At 61.6% G+C, this 14,211-nt stretch overlaps 1 protein-coding gene across 1 annotated transcript; it reads right to left on the bottom strand.

The window, feature by feature from the left end:
- Positions 1–4,125: 4,125 nt before the first annotated feature.
- On the bottom strand, positions 4,126–13,325 carry ZNF511 (zinc finger protein 511). Its single transcript, XM_054174617.1, has 7 exons — positions 13,173–13,325; positions 12,938–13,011; positions 11,277–11,478; positions 9,417–9,541; positions 7,466–7,648; positions 6,377–6,448; positions 4,126–4,301 (listed from the first exon to the last, which is right to left on the bottom strand). Exons 1-6 carry the CDS (start codon positions 13,323–13,325, stop codon positions 6,379–6,381), a joined length of 807 nt encoding a protein of 268 aa, XP_054030592.1. The 3' UTR covers positions 4,126–4,301; positions 6,377–6,378.
- Between the last annotated feature and the right edge of the window lie 886 nt (positions 13,326–14,211).

Here is a 14,211-nt window from a genome sequence, read left to right as displayed (position 1 = left end):
AGAGGGGGGCCAGGGGCAGGGGTCAGCGAGCCCACTCCTCACGGGGGGCGTGGGGAGGGGGAGGGGAGGGCACTCACCCGGGCGCCCCCTGGCGTGGGCAGGAGGAGGGCAGCGCCCAGCAGGAGAGCGACGCCGCCGAGCCGCAGGGGCCTGGAGCTGGCAGGGAAGTGCCAGAGGGACGGGGATGGCATGAGCCTGCAGGCACCTTGAGTGTGCCCACTGTGCCCACCTGCCCCCACAGCTCCTGCCTGAACCTTGACTGTGCCCACCTGCCCCCACAGCTCCTGCCTGAACCTTGACTGTGCCCACCTGCCCCCACAGCTCCTGCCTGAACCTTGACTGTGCCCACCTGCCCCCACAGCTCCTGCCTGAACCTTGACTGTGCCCACCTGCCCCCACAGCTCCTGCCTGAACCTTGACTGTGCCCACCTGCCCCCACAGCTCCTGCCTGAACCTTGACTGTGCCCACACTGCCCCCACAGCTCCTGCAGCCACCCTCTGCCTGTGCCCACACTGCCCACCTGCCCCCACAGCTCCTGCCTCAACCCTGACTGTGCCCACCTGCCCCCACAGCTCCTGCCTGAACCTTGACTGTGCCCACCTGCCCCCACAGCTCCTGCAGCCACCCTCTGCCTGTGCCCACACTGCCCACCTGTCCTCACAGCTCCTGCAGGCACCTTGACTGTGCCCACACTGTCCCCACAGCTCCTGCAGCCACCCTCTGCCTGTGCCCACACTGCCCACCTGCCCCCACAGCTCCTGCAGCCACCCTCTGCCTGTGCCCACACTGCCCACCTGCCCCCACAGCTCCTGCAGCCACCCTCTGCCTGTGCCCACTCTACCCACCTGCCCCCACAGCTCCTGCAGGCACTTTGACTGTGCCCACACTGCCCACCTGCCCCCACAGCTCCTGCAGCCACCCTCTGCCTGTGCCCACACTGCCCACCTGCCCCCACAGCTCCTGCAGCCACCTTGACTGTGCCCACACTGCCCACCTGCCCCCATAGCTCCTGTGGGCAGCCTGTGCCCACAGCTCCTGCCTGACCACCAGCACCCACTGCTGCCCCCCTGGCTGCCCTCCACATTGCCCCCTGGGGCCAGGCAGGACTCACCACTCCATGGCTGCCTTCCACCAGCTGCCTGCCCCTTGCCCTGCACTTTGCCCATGGGCAGGTGTGGCTGGGGCTGGGCAGTGCCAGGTTCCCACTGCCACTCAGGGCAAAGGGTGCAGGGCCATCAGGGCATCAGGCAGCACACATCTTCTGCCCTGGGGTTTCACACAGCCTCACAGGATGTGAGGGGTTGGAAGGGAGCTCTGGAGAGCTTCCAGTGCCAGCCCCTGCCAGGGCAGGAGCAGAGAACCCAGCACAGGGCACACAGGAACACAGCCAGACAGGGCTGCAAAGGCTCCACAGAAGGAGACTCCACAACCTCTCTGGGCAGCCTGCTCCAGGCCTCTGGGAGCCTCCCAGGCAAGAAGTTCCTCCTCATGCTGAGCTGCAACCTGCTGGCCTGCACTTTCCATCCCTTGCCCCTTGGCCTATGGCAGGGCACAGTGAGCAGAGCCTGGCCCTGGCCCTCCCTGCCTGACCCCCAGCCCTCAGCTCTTGAGAGACATTGCTCAGATCCCTCTCAGCCTTCTCCTCTCCACACTCAGCAGCCCCAGGGCTCTCAGCCTCTCCTCAGCAGCAGTGCTCCAGGCCCTTCAGCATCCTTGCAGCCCTCCCTTGGCCTCTCCCCAGCACATCCCTGTCCCTCCTGAGCTGGGGAGCCCAGAGCTGGCTGCAAGATTGCAGCTGGGGCCTCAGCAGGGCAGAGCAGAGGGGGAGGAGAAGCTCCCTGGCTCTGCTGGCCACACTCTGCTGAGTGCAGCCCAGGAGCCCCTTGGCCTTCTTGGCCCCCAGGGCACATTGCTGTGCCCTGCAGAACTTGCTGCCCCCCAGCACTCCCAGGTGCTTCTCCTTGGGGCTGCTCTCCACCAGATCCCCTCCCAGCCTGTGCTGCTGCAGGTTATTCTTCCTGCCCAGCTGCAGGGCTCTGCTCTCATCCTTGCTGACCCTCAGGAGGTTCCTCCCTGCCCAGCTCTCAGCCTGTCCAAGGCTCTGAATGGCCTCACAGCCTTCAGGTGTCTCAGCCAAGCCTCCCAGCTTGGTATCATCAGCAACCTTGGTGAGCAGACTCTCTGTATATGTAGATGGTGACAGCCAAGGCTGTGGCCGGCAGCAGCAGGGAAGTCCTTGTGCCCTGTGCTCAGCACTGCTCAGGCCACACCTTGAGTCCTGTGTCCAGCTCTGGGCTCCTCAGGTTAGGAAAGAGGTTGAGCTGCTGGAAGGTGTCCAGAGAAGGGCAACAAAGCTGGGGAGGGGTTTGGGGCACAGCCCTGGGAGGAGAGGCTGAGGGAGCTGGGGTTGCTTAGCCTGGAGAAGAGGAGGCTCAGGGGAGACCTTCTTGCTCTCTGCAACTCCCTGCAGGGAGGCTGTAGCCAGGTGGGGGTTGGTCTCTTCTCCCAGGCAGCCAGCACCAGAACAAGAGGACACAGTCTCCAGCTGTGCCAGGGGAGGTTTAGGCTGGAGGTGAGGAGAAAGTTCTTCCCAGGGAGTAATTTGCCATTGGAATGTGCTGCCCAGGGAGGTGGTGGAGTCCCCATCCCTGGAGGTGTTCAAGAGGGGACTGGATGTGGCACTTGGTGCCATGGTTTAGCTGTCAGGAGGTGTTGTGTGACAGCTTGGACCTGATGATTTCTGAGGTCTCTTCCAAGCCTGGTTGATTCTGTGGGAAGTATGCACTCATGAGCAGCAGAGTGCAGAGACAAAGACAAAAGGCTCTGTGTATTCCAGCCCAGCCACACACATCTGTGTGCCTCTTGGCACTGTGGCTGGGGGGGATTGGTTAACCAACTTCCCTCAAGCTTCCTCCTGGCTAGTGGCAGCATTGCTGTGGCTACTCCTTCAGCTAGCCCAGGTGGCCTCTGGCTCCCCCTGTGGGTTCTCATCCTCACACAGTCACAGCCAGCCATTGGCCTGCCAGGACTCTCCGGGGAACACAGTGATCTTTTCCCACATCAGACTCCTCACCAGAGCTCATCAGAGGGGCCACAGGTTCATCACAGCCCTCCACACAAAGCTTCTTGGCCCTGCCTGAGCAACCTGAGCTCCTTCCATGCCCAGGGCACTGCCTGCTGGATGTGGGGCAGGCTGTGGGTGAGGTCTGCCTGGACTGCAGCAAGGCCTTTGCCACCATCCCCCCCAGCAAGCTCCTGGCCAAGCTGTCAGCCCCTGGCTTGGGCAGCAGCTCTCTGAGCTGGGTTAGGAACTGGCTGGAGGCTGAGCCCAGAGAGTGGTGGTGAATGGTGCCACAGCCAGCTGGCAGCCAGGCACCAGTGGTGTGCCCCAGGGATCAGTGCTGGGCCCCAGCCTGGTCAATCTCTTTATTGATGATCTGCAGGAGGGGATGGAGGCCATCAGCAGGAAGTTTGCAGCTGACACCCAGCTGGGGGCAGGAGCTGAGCTGTCAGAGGGTAGGAGAGCTCTGCAGAGGGACCTTGCCAGGCTGGGCAGATGGGCAGAGGCCAACAGGATGGCACTGAACAAGTCCCAGTGCCAGGGGCTGCACTTTGGCCACAGCAACCCCAGGCAGTGCTACAGGCTGGGGACAGAGTGGCTGAGAGCAGCCAGGCAGAGAGGGACCTGGGGGTGGTGGTGGACAGCAGCTGAACAGGAGCCAGCAGTGTGCCCAGGGGGCCAAGAAGGCCAGGGGCATCCTGGCCTGCATCAGGAAGAGTGTGGCCAGCAGGAGCAGGGAGGTCATTGTGCCCCTGGACTCTGTATTGGTTAGGCCACACCTTGAGTCCTGTGTCCAGCTCTGGGCTCCTCAGCTTAGGAAAGAGGTTGAGCTGCTGGAAGGTGTCCAGAGAAGGGCAACAAAGCTGGGGAGGGGTCTGGGGCACAAGGCTGGGGAGGGGTCTGGGGCAGAGCAGGCTTCAGGGAGATGGAGGAGGGCAGAACTGAGGGCCAAGGGGGTTTTAATTCCTCTTTTATCAGTGGCTCCAGGCTTCTGTAGTCATCAGATTCCATCTGGCAATGTCTTCAGCCTGCTTTTAACTCCACCAGACACAGGAAGAGCATCAAACCAGTGCTGCACAGTCTCAGCTCCAGCAGCTGATCTCTCAGGCTCCAGCTCATGGTGGCTCTGGCAGAGACTGAGACTTCCCTGTGAGCAGCAGACAGAGAAGGGAGTTCCAGCCCTGTCCTGTGTCCCTGTGCTGTCCCAAGGGCTGCCCTTGCTGGCAGCTCTGAATCACACTGTGAGAAAAAGAGAGGAAGGACATTAACAGAGTCAAACTGATTGCTGGAATCTGCCTCACCACTCTTCCCCAGCATTCTCTTCTGCTTCTGCCTTGTGGGGGAAGCATGAGAGCCTGCCCCAGGCCAGCTGAGGAGGCTGGAGGAGGCAGGGCACCCTGCAGGAGGAGGGCCCAGGGTGGATTTTGCTCCCTGTTGTCCCCTGCTGCATTTTCAGCAGTGATTCCCTGCCCAGTGCTTCACAGAGCAGCTGCCTGCAGGCTCAGCTCAGCATTTGCCATCTGCAAGCCTGGGCAAGATCCTGGGATCACAGAAAGGCTGGGAGGGACCTCAGAGATCATCTACTCCAACCCCCCTGCCATGGGCAGGGATACTTTTCTGCTAGGAACTGCTTGCTCAAGGCCTCATCCAGCCTGGCCTTCAACACCTCCAGGGAGGAATCATCCACAGCCTCCCTGGGCAACCTGGTCCAGAGTCTCCCCAGCCTCCTACTGAAAAACTTCTTCCTCAGCTCCAGGCTGGTTTGAAGCTGAGGCAGAGCAGGGTCATTCTCCTTGTCCTCTTTAGATACCCTTAGGAGAAGTCCCTCTGCAGCCTTCCTGAAGGCTCCCTTCAGGTACTGGAAGGCAGCTGTGCCCATCTACTTGGAAAGCCACTGCTGCCCAGGGCAGGGCTGGCACTGATAATAATGATAAACCAGGTTGGAAGAGACCTTCAAGATCATCACATCCAACCCCTCAACCAATCCAACACCACCCAAACAACTAACCCATGGCACCAAGCACCCCATCAAGTCTCCTCCTGAACACCTCCAGTGATGGTGACTCCACCACCTCCCTGGGCAGCACATTCCAATGGGCAATCACTCTCTCTGTGTAGAACTTCCTCCTAACCTCCAGCCTAAACCTCCCCTGGCACAGCTTGAGACTGTGTCCTCTTGTTCTGGTGCTGGGTGCCTGGGAGAAGAAACCAACCTCTGCCTGGCTACAACCTCCCTTCAGGAAGCTGTAGAGAGCAAGAAGGTCTCCCCTGAGCCTCCTCTTCTGCAGGCTAAGCAACCCCAGCTCCCTCAGCCTCTCCTCACAGGGCTGTGCCCCAGACCCCTCCCCAGCTTTGTTGCCCTTCTCTGGACACCTTCCAGCAGCTCAACCTCTTTCCTAACCTGAGGAGCCCAGAGCTGGACACAGGACTCAAGGTGTGGCCTAACCAGTGCAGTGTACAGGGCAGAATGACCTCCCTGCTCCTGCTGGCCACACTCTTCCTGATGCAGGCCAGGATGCCATTGGCCCTCCTGGCTGCCTGGGCACACTGCAGCCTCCTGTTCAGCCTACCATCAACCAGCACCCCCAGGTCCCTCTCTGCCTGGCTGCTCTCAGCCACTCTGACCCCAGCCTGTAGCACTGCCTGGGGTTGCTGTGGCCAATGTGCAGCACCTGGCACTTGGATGTGTTCAATCTCCTGCCCTTGGCCTCTGCCCATCTGCCCAGCCTGTCCAGGTCCCTCTGCAGAGCCTCTCTACCCTCCAGCAGATCAACTCCTGCCCCCAGCTTGGTGTCAGCTGCAGATTTACTGCTGATGGACTCAATGCCCTCATCCAGATCATCAATGAAGATGTTACAGAGCCTGGGGCCCAGCACTGCTCCCTGGGGCACACCACTGGTGCCTGGCTGCCAGCTGGCTGTGGCACCATTCACCACCACTCTCTGGGCTCAGCCTCCAGCCAGTTCCTAGCCCAGCTCAGAGAGCTGCTGTCCAAGCCAGGGGCTGACAGCTTGGCCAGGAGTTTGCTGGGGGGGACGGTGGCAAAGGCCTTGCTGAGGTCCAGGCAGACCTCATCCACAGCCTGCCCCACATCCAGCAGGCAGTCCCCTGGGCATAGAAGGAGCTCAGGTTGGTCAGGCAGGACCTGCCCTTCCTAAATCCATGCTGGCAGGGCCTGAGCCCATCCTCCCTGCTTTGGCTTCTCTGTCTTCCTGGCACCCTGAGGGGCACCCAGCCCTGCTCGGCGGCGCTGCCGGAGCCGCGGGCAGGAGCGGCTGCTGCCCTCTCACCTGGCACACAGTTGCTCTACTGACCTTCAGACTTTCTTCCTTGGGCCTTTAAATCCTGGGGTGGCAGCCTGCCCAAAGCAGATGGTGGCTGGGATCCTGCAAAGGGAGACAGGCTTCAGTACCCAGCAGCAGCTCACCTGCCCCGGCACCGCTGCGGGGCTCCCCCCAGGCCTCTCAGCCTCTGCCCCTCCCAGAGCTGCTCCAGGCCCCTCAGCAGCTTCCCAGCCTGCCCTGCACTCCCTCCCAGCACTTCCCTGAGCTCTCTTGACCTGGGGAGCCCACAGCTGGACCAAACACTGCAGATGTGCTCTGGATCCCTCTGTCTGTGTCACTGATAGTGACCAGCACAGGTGCCCTGAGGGACCCCTGAGGGCCACCTCTGTCCCTGCCCTCCAGCTGCACTTCCAGGCACCACCCTTGGGTGGTGGGCAGCCAAACTCCCTGCCCACTGAACATCCACCCAGCCCTCCTGCCCCTCTGCTGCAGGGACAGCAGCACCCAGCCTGGTGCCATCTGCACCCTGCTGCTGCTGCCTGGATCCCTCTGTCTACAGCATTGACAGAAATACCACAGACTCAGAGCTGGCAGAAGCAGCTCTGCAAGACTCCAGGCCCTCCCTGCAGGTCTGCCTGAGAGAGAGCAAAACACTTCCACAGAAGGACTTGGGAGACTCTGCCTGCTCACACAGACTCCCAGAGCTGGCAGGGCTGGAAGGGAGCTCAAGGCTCACACCTCACACTGCAGCAGGTTGCTCACAGCCACCTCCAGCCTGGCTGCAAACACCTCCAGGGAGGTTATTGACCAGCACAGGGCCCCTGAGGGGACACCACCCTCACTGCTCTCCATCTGCACTTTAAGCCACCACCCTCTGGATGTAACCAGCCAGCCAGTTCCCTACCCACTGAGCATCCACCCAGCAAATCTGTGTCTGTCCAGCTTGGCCAGCAGGATGCTGTGGGGACTGTGCCAAAGGCCTTGCAGCAGCCCAGAGAGATCCCACCCAGAGGTCAGCCCTCGTCCCCTGAGGCAGTCAGTCACAGTGCTGCTCAGGCAGGCCAGGTGCTGTGCTCCCAGCCCCAGCAGTGGCTGCCTGTGGAGGCCAGCAGCACAGACCTGGCTTTATAGAGTCGTTTCTCCAGCACTGAGGGGCTGGCTGCAGCCTGAGGCAGCTCCATGCTGCCCTTGCTGGGGCCTACTTCCATGGGGTCCCCTGGGAGCTGCTCCGAGGGCTCGGTGCTCACATCCATCGGCGTGCCGGCCTCCTGCCCTGGGGCAGAGCTGCTGTGCTGGGGGCCACTGCAGAGAGAGCACAATCAACCAGGCTGGCAGACACCTCACAGACCATCCAGTCCAACCCATCCCCCAGCACCATCTGATCAACCAAACCATGGCACCAGCTGCCTCATCCAGGCTGCCTTTAAACGCCTCCAGGGATGGGGACTCCACCACCTCCCTGGGCAGCACATCCCAAGGGCTAACAACTCTCTCTGTGGAGAACTTTCTCCTCACCTCCAGCCTAAACCTCCCCTGGCACAGCCTGAGACTGTGTCCTCTTGTTCTGGTGCTGGCTGCCTGGGAGAAGAGACCAACCCCCACCTGGCTACAACCTCCCTGCAGGGAGTTGGAGAGAGCAAGAAGGTCTCCCCTGAGCCTCCTCTTCTGCAGGCTAAGCAACCCCAGCTCCCTCAGCCTCTCCTCCCAGGGCTGTGCCCCAGACCCCTCCCCAGCTTTGTTGCCCTTCTCTGGACACCTTCCAGCAGCTCAACCTCTTTCCTGACCTGAGGGGCCCAGAGCTGGACACAGGACTCAAGGTGTGGCCTAAGCAGTGCTGAGCACAGGGCACAAGGACTTCCCTGCTGCTGCTGGCCACACTCTGCCTGATGCAGGCCAGGATGCCCTTAGTCTTCTTGGCCCCCTGGGCACACTGCTGGCTCATGTTCAAAGACAACATTTCACACACTCTCTCTTCCAGTGAGCCCAGAGGAGAGGAAACAAAAGGTATTTCAGAGGCTAACAGGATGTGAGGGGTTAGGAGGGAGCTCTGGAGAGCTTCCAGTCCCAGCCCCTGCCAGAGCAGGAGCAGAGAATCCAGCACAGGGCACACAGGAACACAGCCAGACAGGGCTGCAAAGGCTCCACAGAAGGAGACTCCACAACCTCTCTGGGCAGCCTGAGGATTTCATGAGGAAAGAGGCCAAGCCTAAGCCAGGCAGGTCACAGCATGGAGGCACAGAGAGCTGGCTGTGCACACCACTGGCAGCAGTCAGGAGAAGGTTGGAGAGCTCTGATAGCCTTCAGTGAGTTTCTGCTGAAGCATTCAGACCTCCTGCACACAGCTCTGTCCCCAGGTGCTTTTCTTCCACCCATTAAGTGTAACTCACTCACTAGGCAAAGTGTTGCTTCACATCAGGCTACCTCAGAAGCTCTGCAAGACTGCAGGCCCTCTGCAGGTCTGCCTGAGAGAGAGCAAAACACTTCCACAGAAGGGCTTGGGAGACTCTGCCTGCTCACACAGACTGCCAGAGCTGGCAGGGCTGGAAGGGAGCTCAAGGCTCAGCCAGCTCCAACCCCCTGCCATGGGCAGGGACACCTCACACTGCAGCAGGTTGCTCACAGCCACCTCCAGCCTGGCTGCAAACACCTCCAGGCAGGAGGCTTCCACCACCTCCCTGGGCAGCCTGGGCCAGGCTCTCACCACCCTCCTGGGCAACAACTTCTTCCTCACAGCCAATCTCAAGCTCCCCACTTCTCCTTTTGCTCCAGCCCCCCCAGTCCTATCCCTCCCTCACCCCCTCCCAAGTCCCTCCCCAGCTTGCTTGCAGCCCCCTGCAGCTCCTGGCAGGCCACCAGAAGCTCTCCTGGGAGCCTTCTCCTCTCCAGCCTGCACAAGCCCAACTCTCTCAGGCTGTCTGCAGAGCAGAGCAGCTCCAGCCCTCTGCTCCTCCTCCTGGCCCTTCTCTGGGCACTTCTGAGGCTGTCAGGCTATGAGGTGGGAAGGGAGTGGAGCAGCAGGGCAGCATCCAGCAGGCAGGAGCAGCTGTGCAGGGGGCAGCTCTGCAGCTACCTTTTGGGTCTCCTGGGTCTGTCGAAGCGGAAGTCAGCAGGGTAGAGGTGAACGCTGACCAAGTGCTCCTTCCTCTCCTTGCTGCTCTTGAACTTCTCTGCACAGCCTTCCACCAAACACCTGTACTGGAAGGCAGGGACAAAAAGATGCTGTCACTGGCAGAGGCAGGCAGTGCCCCAGCTGGGGCCATGCCCAGATGATCAGTCTCTGAGGTGCCACCCCCCAGGCAGTGCACTGACCGCAGCCCAGGGGCTGGGCTCTGCACCAGGGCAGCTGCTCTGCCACCTGGGGACCTCCAAGGCCACATAGGGGGACTGGGAAAAGGAGAGGAGACCCTGGGGTGAAAGGAAAATGAGTGGGATGGGGTGGAATGGGATGGGATGGGAAGGAAGAGACCTTCAAGATCATCCAGTCCAACCCCTCAACCAATCCAACACCACCTAACCAACGGCACCAAGCACCCCATCAAGTCTCCTCCTGAACACCTCAGGGATGGTGACCCCACCACCTCCCTGGGCAGCACATTCCCATGGCAATCACTCTCTCTGTGTAGAACTTCCTCCTAACCTCCAGCCTAAACCTCCCCTGGCACAGCCTGAGACTGTGTCCTCTTGTTCTGATGCTGGCTGCCTGGGAGAAGAGACCAACCCCCACCTGGCTACAACCTCCCTGCAGGGAGTTGTAGAGAGCAATGAGGTCACCCCTGAGTCTCCTCCAGGCTAAGCAACCCCAGCTCCCTCAGCCTCTCCTCACAGGGCTGTGCCCCAGACCCCTCCCCAGCTTTGTTGCCCTTCTCTGGACACCTTCCAGCAGCTCAACCTCTTTCCTAACCTGAGGAGCCCAGAGCTGGACACAGGACTCAGGTGTGGCCTAAGCAGTGCTGAGTCCAGGGGCACAATGACCTCCCTGCTCCTGCTGGCCACACTGTTCCTGATGCAGGCCAGGATGCCCTTGGCCCTCCTGGCTGCCTGGGCACACTGCTGGCTCCTGTTCAGCCGACCATCAACCAGCACCCCCAGGTCCCTCTCTGCCTGACTGCTCTCAGCCACTCTGCCCCCAGCCTGTAGCACTGCCTGGGGTTGCTGTGGCCAATGTGCAGCACCTGGCACTTGGATGTGTTCAATCTCCTGCCCTTGGCCTCTGCCCATCATAGAATGGAATAGAGTAGAGTAGAGTAGAATAGAATAGAACAGAATAGAATAGAATAGAATAGAATAGAATAGAATAGAATTAACCAGGTTGGAAAAGACCTCAGAGATCATCCAGTCCAACCTACGCCCCAACACCATCTGATCAACTAAGCCATGGCACCAAGTGCCTCATCCAGGCTCTTCCTAAACACCTCCAGGCTGGGGGACTCCACCACCTCCCTGGGCAGCCTCTGCCAGGCTCTGACCACTCTTGCTGGGAAAAGCCTTTGCCTGGTGCCCAGTCTGAGCCTGCCCTGCTGCAGCCTGAGGCCATTGCCTCTTGTTCATCACCTGTGAGAAGAGAGCAGCAGCAACCTCTCCACCACCTCCTCTCAGGGAGCTGCAGAGAGCAGGCAGCTCTCCCCTCAGCCTCCTCTTCTCCACACTAACCATCCCCAGCTCCTTCAGCCTCTCCTCAGCAGATTTCTGCTGCAGGCCCTTCCCAGCTTCCTTGCCCTGCTCTGCCCTGGCTCCAGCACCTCCACCTCTCTCTTGTCTTGAAGAGCCCAACTCTGGGCACAGCACTGGAGCTGTGGCCTCAGCAGTGCCCAGCACAGGGGGACAGTGCCCTGCCTGCTCCTGCTGGGCACAGCATTGCTGCTCCCAGCCAGGATGCCAGTGGCTGAGATCCTCTCCCGGCAGAAGCCCAGGCAGAGCCAGGGGAGCTCACCATGTTCTGCTTCTCAGCCAGGAGCTGGAAGAGGGAGTCGTGCCACTCGGAGATGTGGATGTCCAGCAGGGGGCCGGAGGGGAAGGAGCGCCGGCAGGAGGAGCAGACGTTCCTGTGCTGAGTGTTGTAGTGGTGCTCATAGCCCTCCAGAGTGTCAAACACCTGGCAGCACCCCGAGCTGTGGCAGCTGAAGGCTGAGACCCTGTGGGAAGAGGAAGGGTGGCCACTGCTCTGCTGCTGAGCATGGAAGGAACAAACCTGGCACCAAGGAGAGCAGCCAGGAGAAATGCTCCAAGGGCTTCCTGAGCAGCCTGCTCTGGAAGGGGAGCTCCCAGTCCCTTCTCATCTTGGGTTGAAAGCAGGCAGGTGGGACCTTGGCTGAGCATCAGAGGTGCTTCAGTGAGGGCAGACCTTTCAGGTCACCCAGGCAGACCATCCTCTAACTGTACCCCCACACTCACAGCCCTCAGCACCACAGCTCCCAGCAAGAGAGATTGGCCCTTGGGATGTGCTGCCCAGGGAGGTGGTGGAGTCCTCATCCCTGGAGGTGTTTAAAAGCAGCCTGGATGAGGCCTTTGGTGCCATGGCTTGGTTGATCAGATGGTGCTGGGGGATGGATTGGACTGGATGATCTCAAAGGTCTCTTCCAACCTGGTTAATTCTATTCCATTCCATTGCATTGCATTCTCTGCCTCTTCAAACACATCATAGAATCAGTCAGGGTTGGAAGGGACCACAAGGATCATCTGGTTCCAACCCCCCTGCCATGGGCAGGGACACCCCACACTAGATCAGGCTGGCCACAGCCTCATCCAGCCTGGGCTTAAACACCTCCAGGGACAGGGCCCCAACCACCTCCCTGGACAACCCATTCCAGGGCTTCACCACTCTCATGGGGAAGAACTTCCTCCTCACCTCCAGCCTGAATCTCCCCACCTCCAGCTTCATTCCATTCCCCCCAGTCCTATGACTACCTGAGATCCTGAGAAGTCCCTCCCCAGCCTTCTTGCAGCCCCCTTCAGACACTGGAAGGCCACAATGAGGTCACCTCGGAGCCTTCTCTTCCCCAGACTGAACAGCCCCAACTCCTTCAGTCTGTCCTCGTAGGAAAGCAGCTCCAGCCCTCTGCTCCTCCTCCTGGCCCTTCTCTGGACACCTTCCAGCCCCTGCAGCTCTTGTACACAAGAGCAGGTCTTGAAGCAAGAGGAACTTTCCTCCCCCCTGGCTCAGCCTTCCTAACTGGGGCTCTCCTGATGTTTTGGCTGGGTACATAATCTGCCCCTTACATCCTCGTGTACAGCTCCAATCTCAGCTTCCAGGCTGCCTCTGTCAGGGTGCTCAGTGAGAAGAGGCCACCTCCAGATGGCCTCCTAATTCAGAGTACAGCACAAAACAGCCAGTTTGGACCCTTCTCAGCAGGACAGTGAGGTGTTGCCAACTACCTCACTTAACTTTCCTGCTCTGCAACGCCTCCTCTGCCTTCTCAGCCACTTCTCCCCCTCGGTCTCTAAAGCCCACGGGCAGAGGGAACGGCACCCGGCCCGGTGTGGGACACGGAGCGAGAGAGGAGGCAGAGCTCACACCGACCAGCGTGGCAGGGAGCGGGGCACAGGAGGCAGGGCCGCAGCCAGCGCCACGCCGGCGGGTCCTGCCTCACTTACTTGGGTCTCTCGGTCACCTCCGTCAGGCCGCTGAGGACACCCTGGAGGTAGAGGTGCCGGTGGACGTCCCCATCCTAGGAGAGGAGGAAAGAGAGGCCGTGGGCAGCCCGGCCTGCCCCCGCGGCACAAAGCCAGGCCGCGGCGGGACGGGCGGTAGAGAGGCCCCGCGGGGGGCTCGGAGGGAGCGGAGCCGTCGCTCGCCGCACAGCCCGGGCGCGGGGAGGCGGCTCCTCACCTCCAGCAGCGGGTGCTGGGCGCCGAGGCGGAGGCGGCGGGGGGCGAAGCCGAAGGGCGGGGTGGGCGGGACGGGGGGGACGGGCGGCGGGGCGGGGGGCAGGGGCAGCCGCTCCTGCAGGTGGCGGCGGAACCCGGGCGGCAGCGGCAGCATGGCGAGGGAAACGGCGGCGGAACGGCGCGGAGGAGCGGAACGGCGCGGAGGAGCGGAACGGCGGGTGCGCTTCCGGGGCCGCGCCTGCGCGACACCCACTTCCGGTCGCCCGCGGCGGGCACTTCCGGTACGGCGCCCAGGCTGCGGCACAGGCAACTTCCGGGCGGCGGCGGCGGGAACTTCCGGGCAGGTAGGGCAGGGCTGAGGCGGGAGGCTGAGGCGGGAAGCTGGGGCGGGAGCGGAGGTATCTGTGCCGCTCCCGCTGCCGCCAGGGCGGTGCCAGAGCCGCCTCAAGGCGCGGGGGCCATGGCTGGGCGGGTCGGGGCACCCCTGAGCACCTCTGGGCAGGGGGAGCCGGCGCCGCTCGGGGCCCTGGGCTAGGGCTGCGCCGCTCGCACGGGGCGGGCTGTGCCTTTGGGTCTGGCCAGTGCCTCTCGCTGTGCCTCTCTGAGCGGAGTTCCCCCCCGGCGCCGGGATCCCTGCGGGGAGGAGATGCCGTTGGGTCCGGCTGAGCAAGCCCAGGTCCTTCCCCCAGCCTCCTCAAGCCCCTACGCTGGTAAGCCCTGAGCGCTTCGGCAGCCCAAGGCGGAGCTACAGGCTGTGAAGCGGTGCCGACCCTGGCTGTTGGGGAGGGTGACATCGGCTGCGTCTCTTGGCAGCTTGAGGTGGCAGGAGGGACAGCATTGGCAGGTTCGTGCATCCCATAATAGGGACAAGGGATGTGTGAGTGGCTGGAGAGCTGCCAAACAGAAAGGGACCTGGGGGTGCTCGTGGACAGCTGTCTAAACATGAGCCAGCAGTGTGCCCAGGGGGCCAAGAAGACCAAGGGCATCCTGGCCTGCATCAGGCAGAGTGTGGCCAGCAGGAGCAGGGAGGTCATTGTGCC

This window comes from Dryobates pubescens, chromosome 30, assembly GCF_014839835.1.
Source record: "Dryobates pubescens isolate bDryPub1 chromosome 30, bDryPub1.pri, whole genome shotgun sequence".
Lineage (NCBI taxonomy): Eukaryota > Metazoa > Chordata > Aves > Piciformes > Picidae > Dryobates > Dryobates pubescens.
The sequence above is the reverse complement of the archived record's forward strand: the minus strand, read 5'-3'. Positions and strand labels throughout refer to the sequence as shown.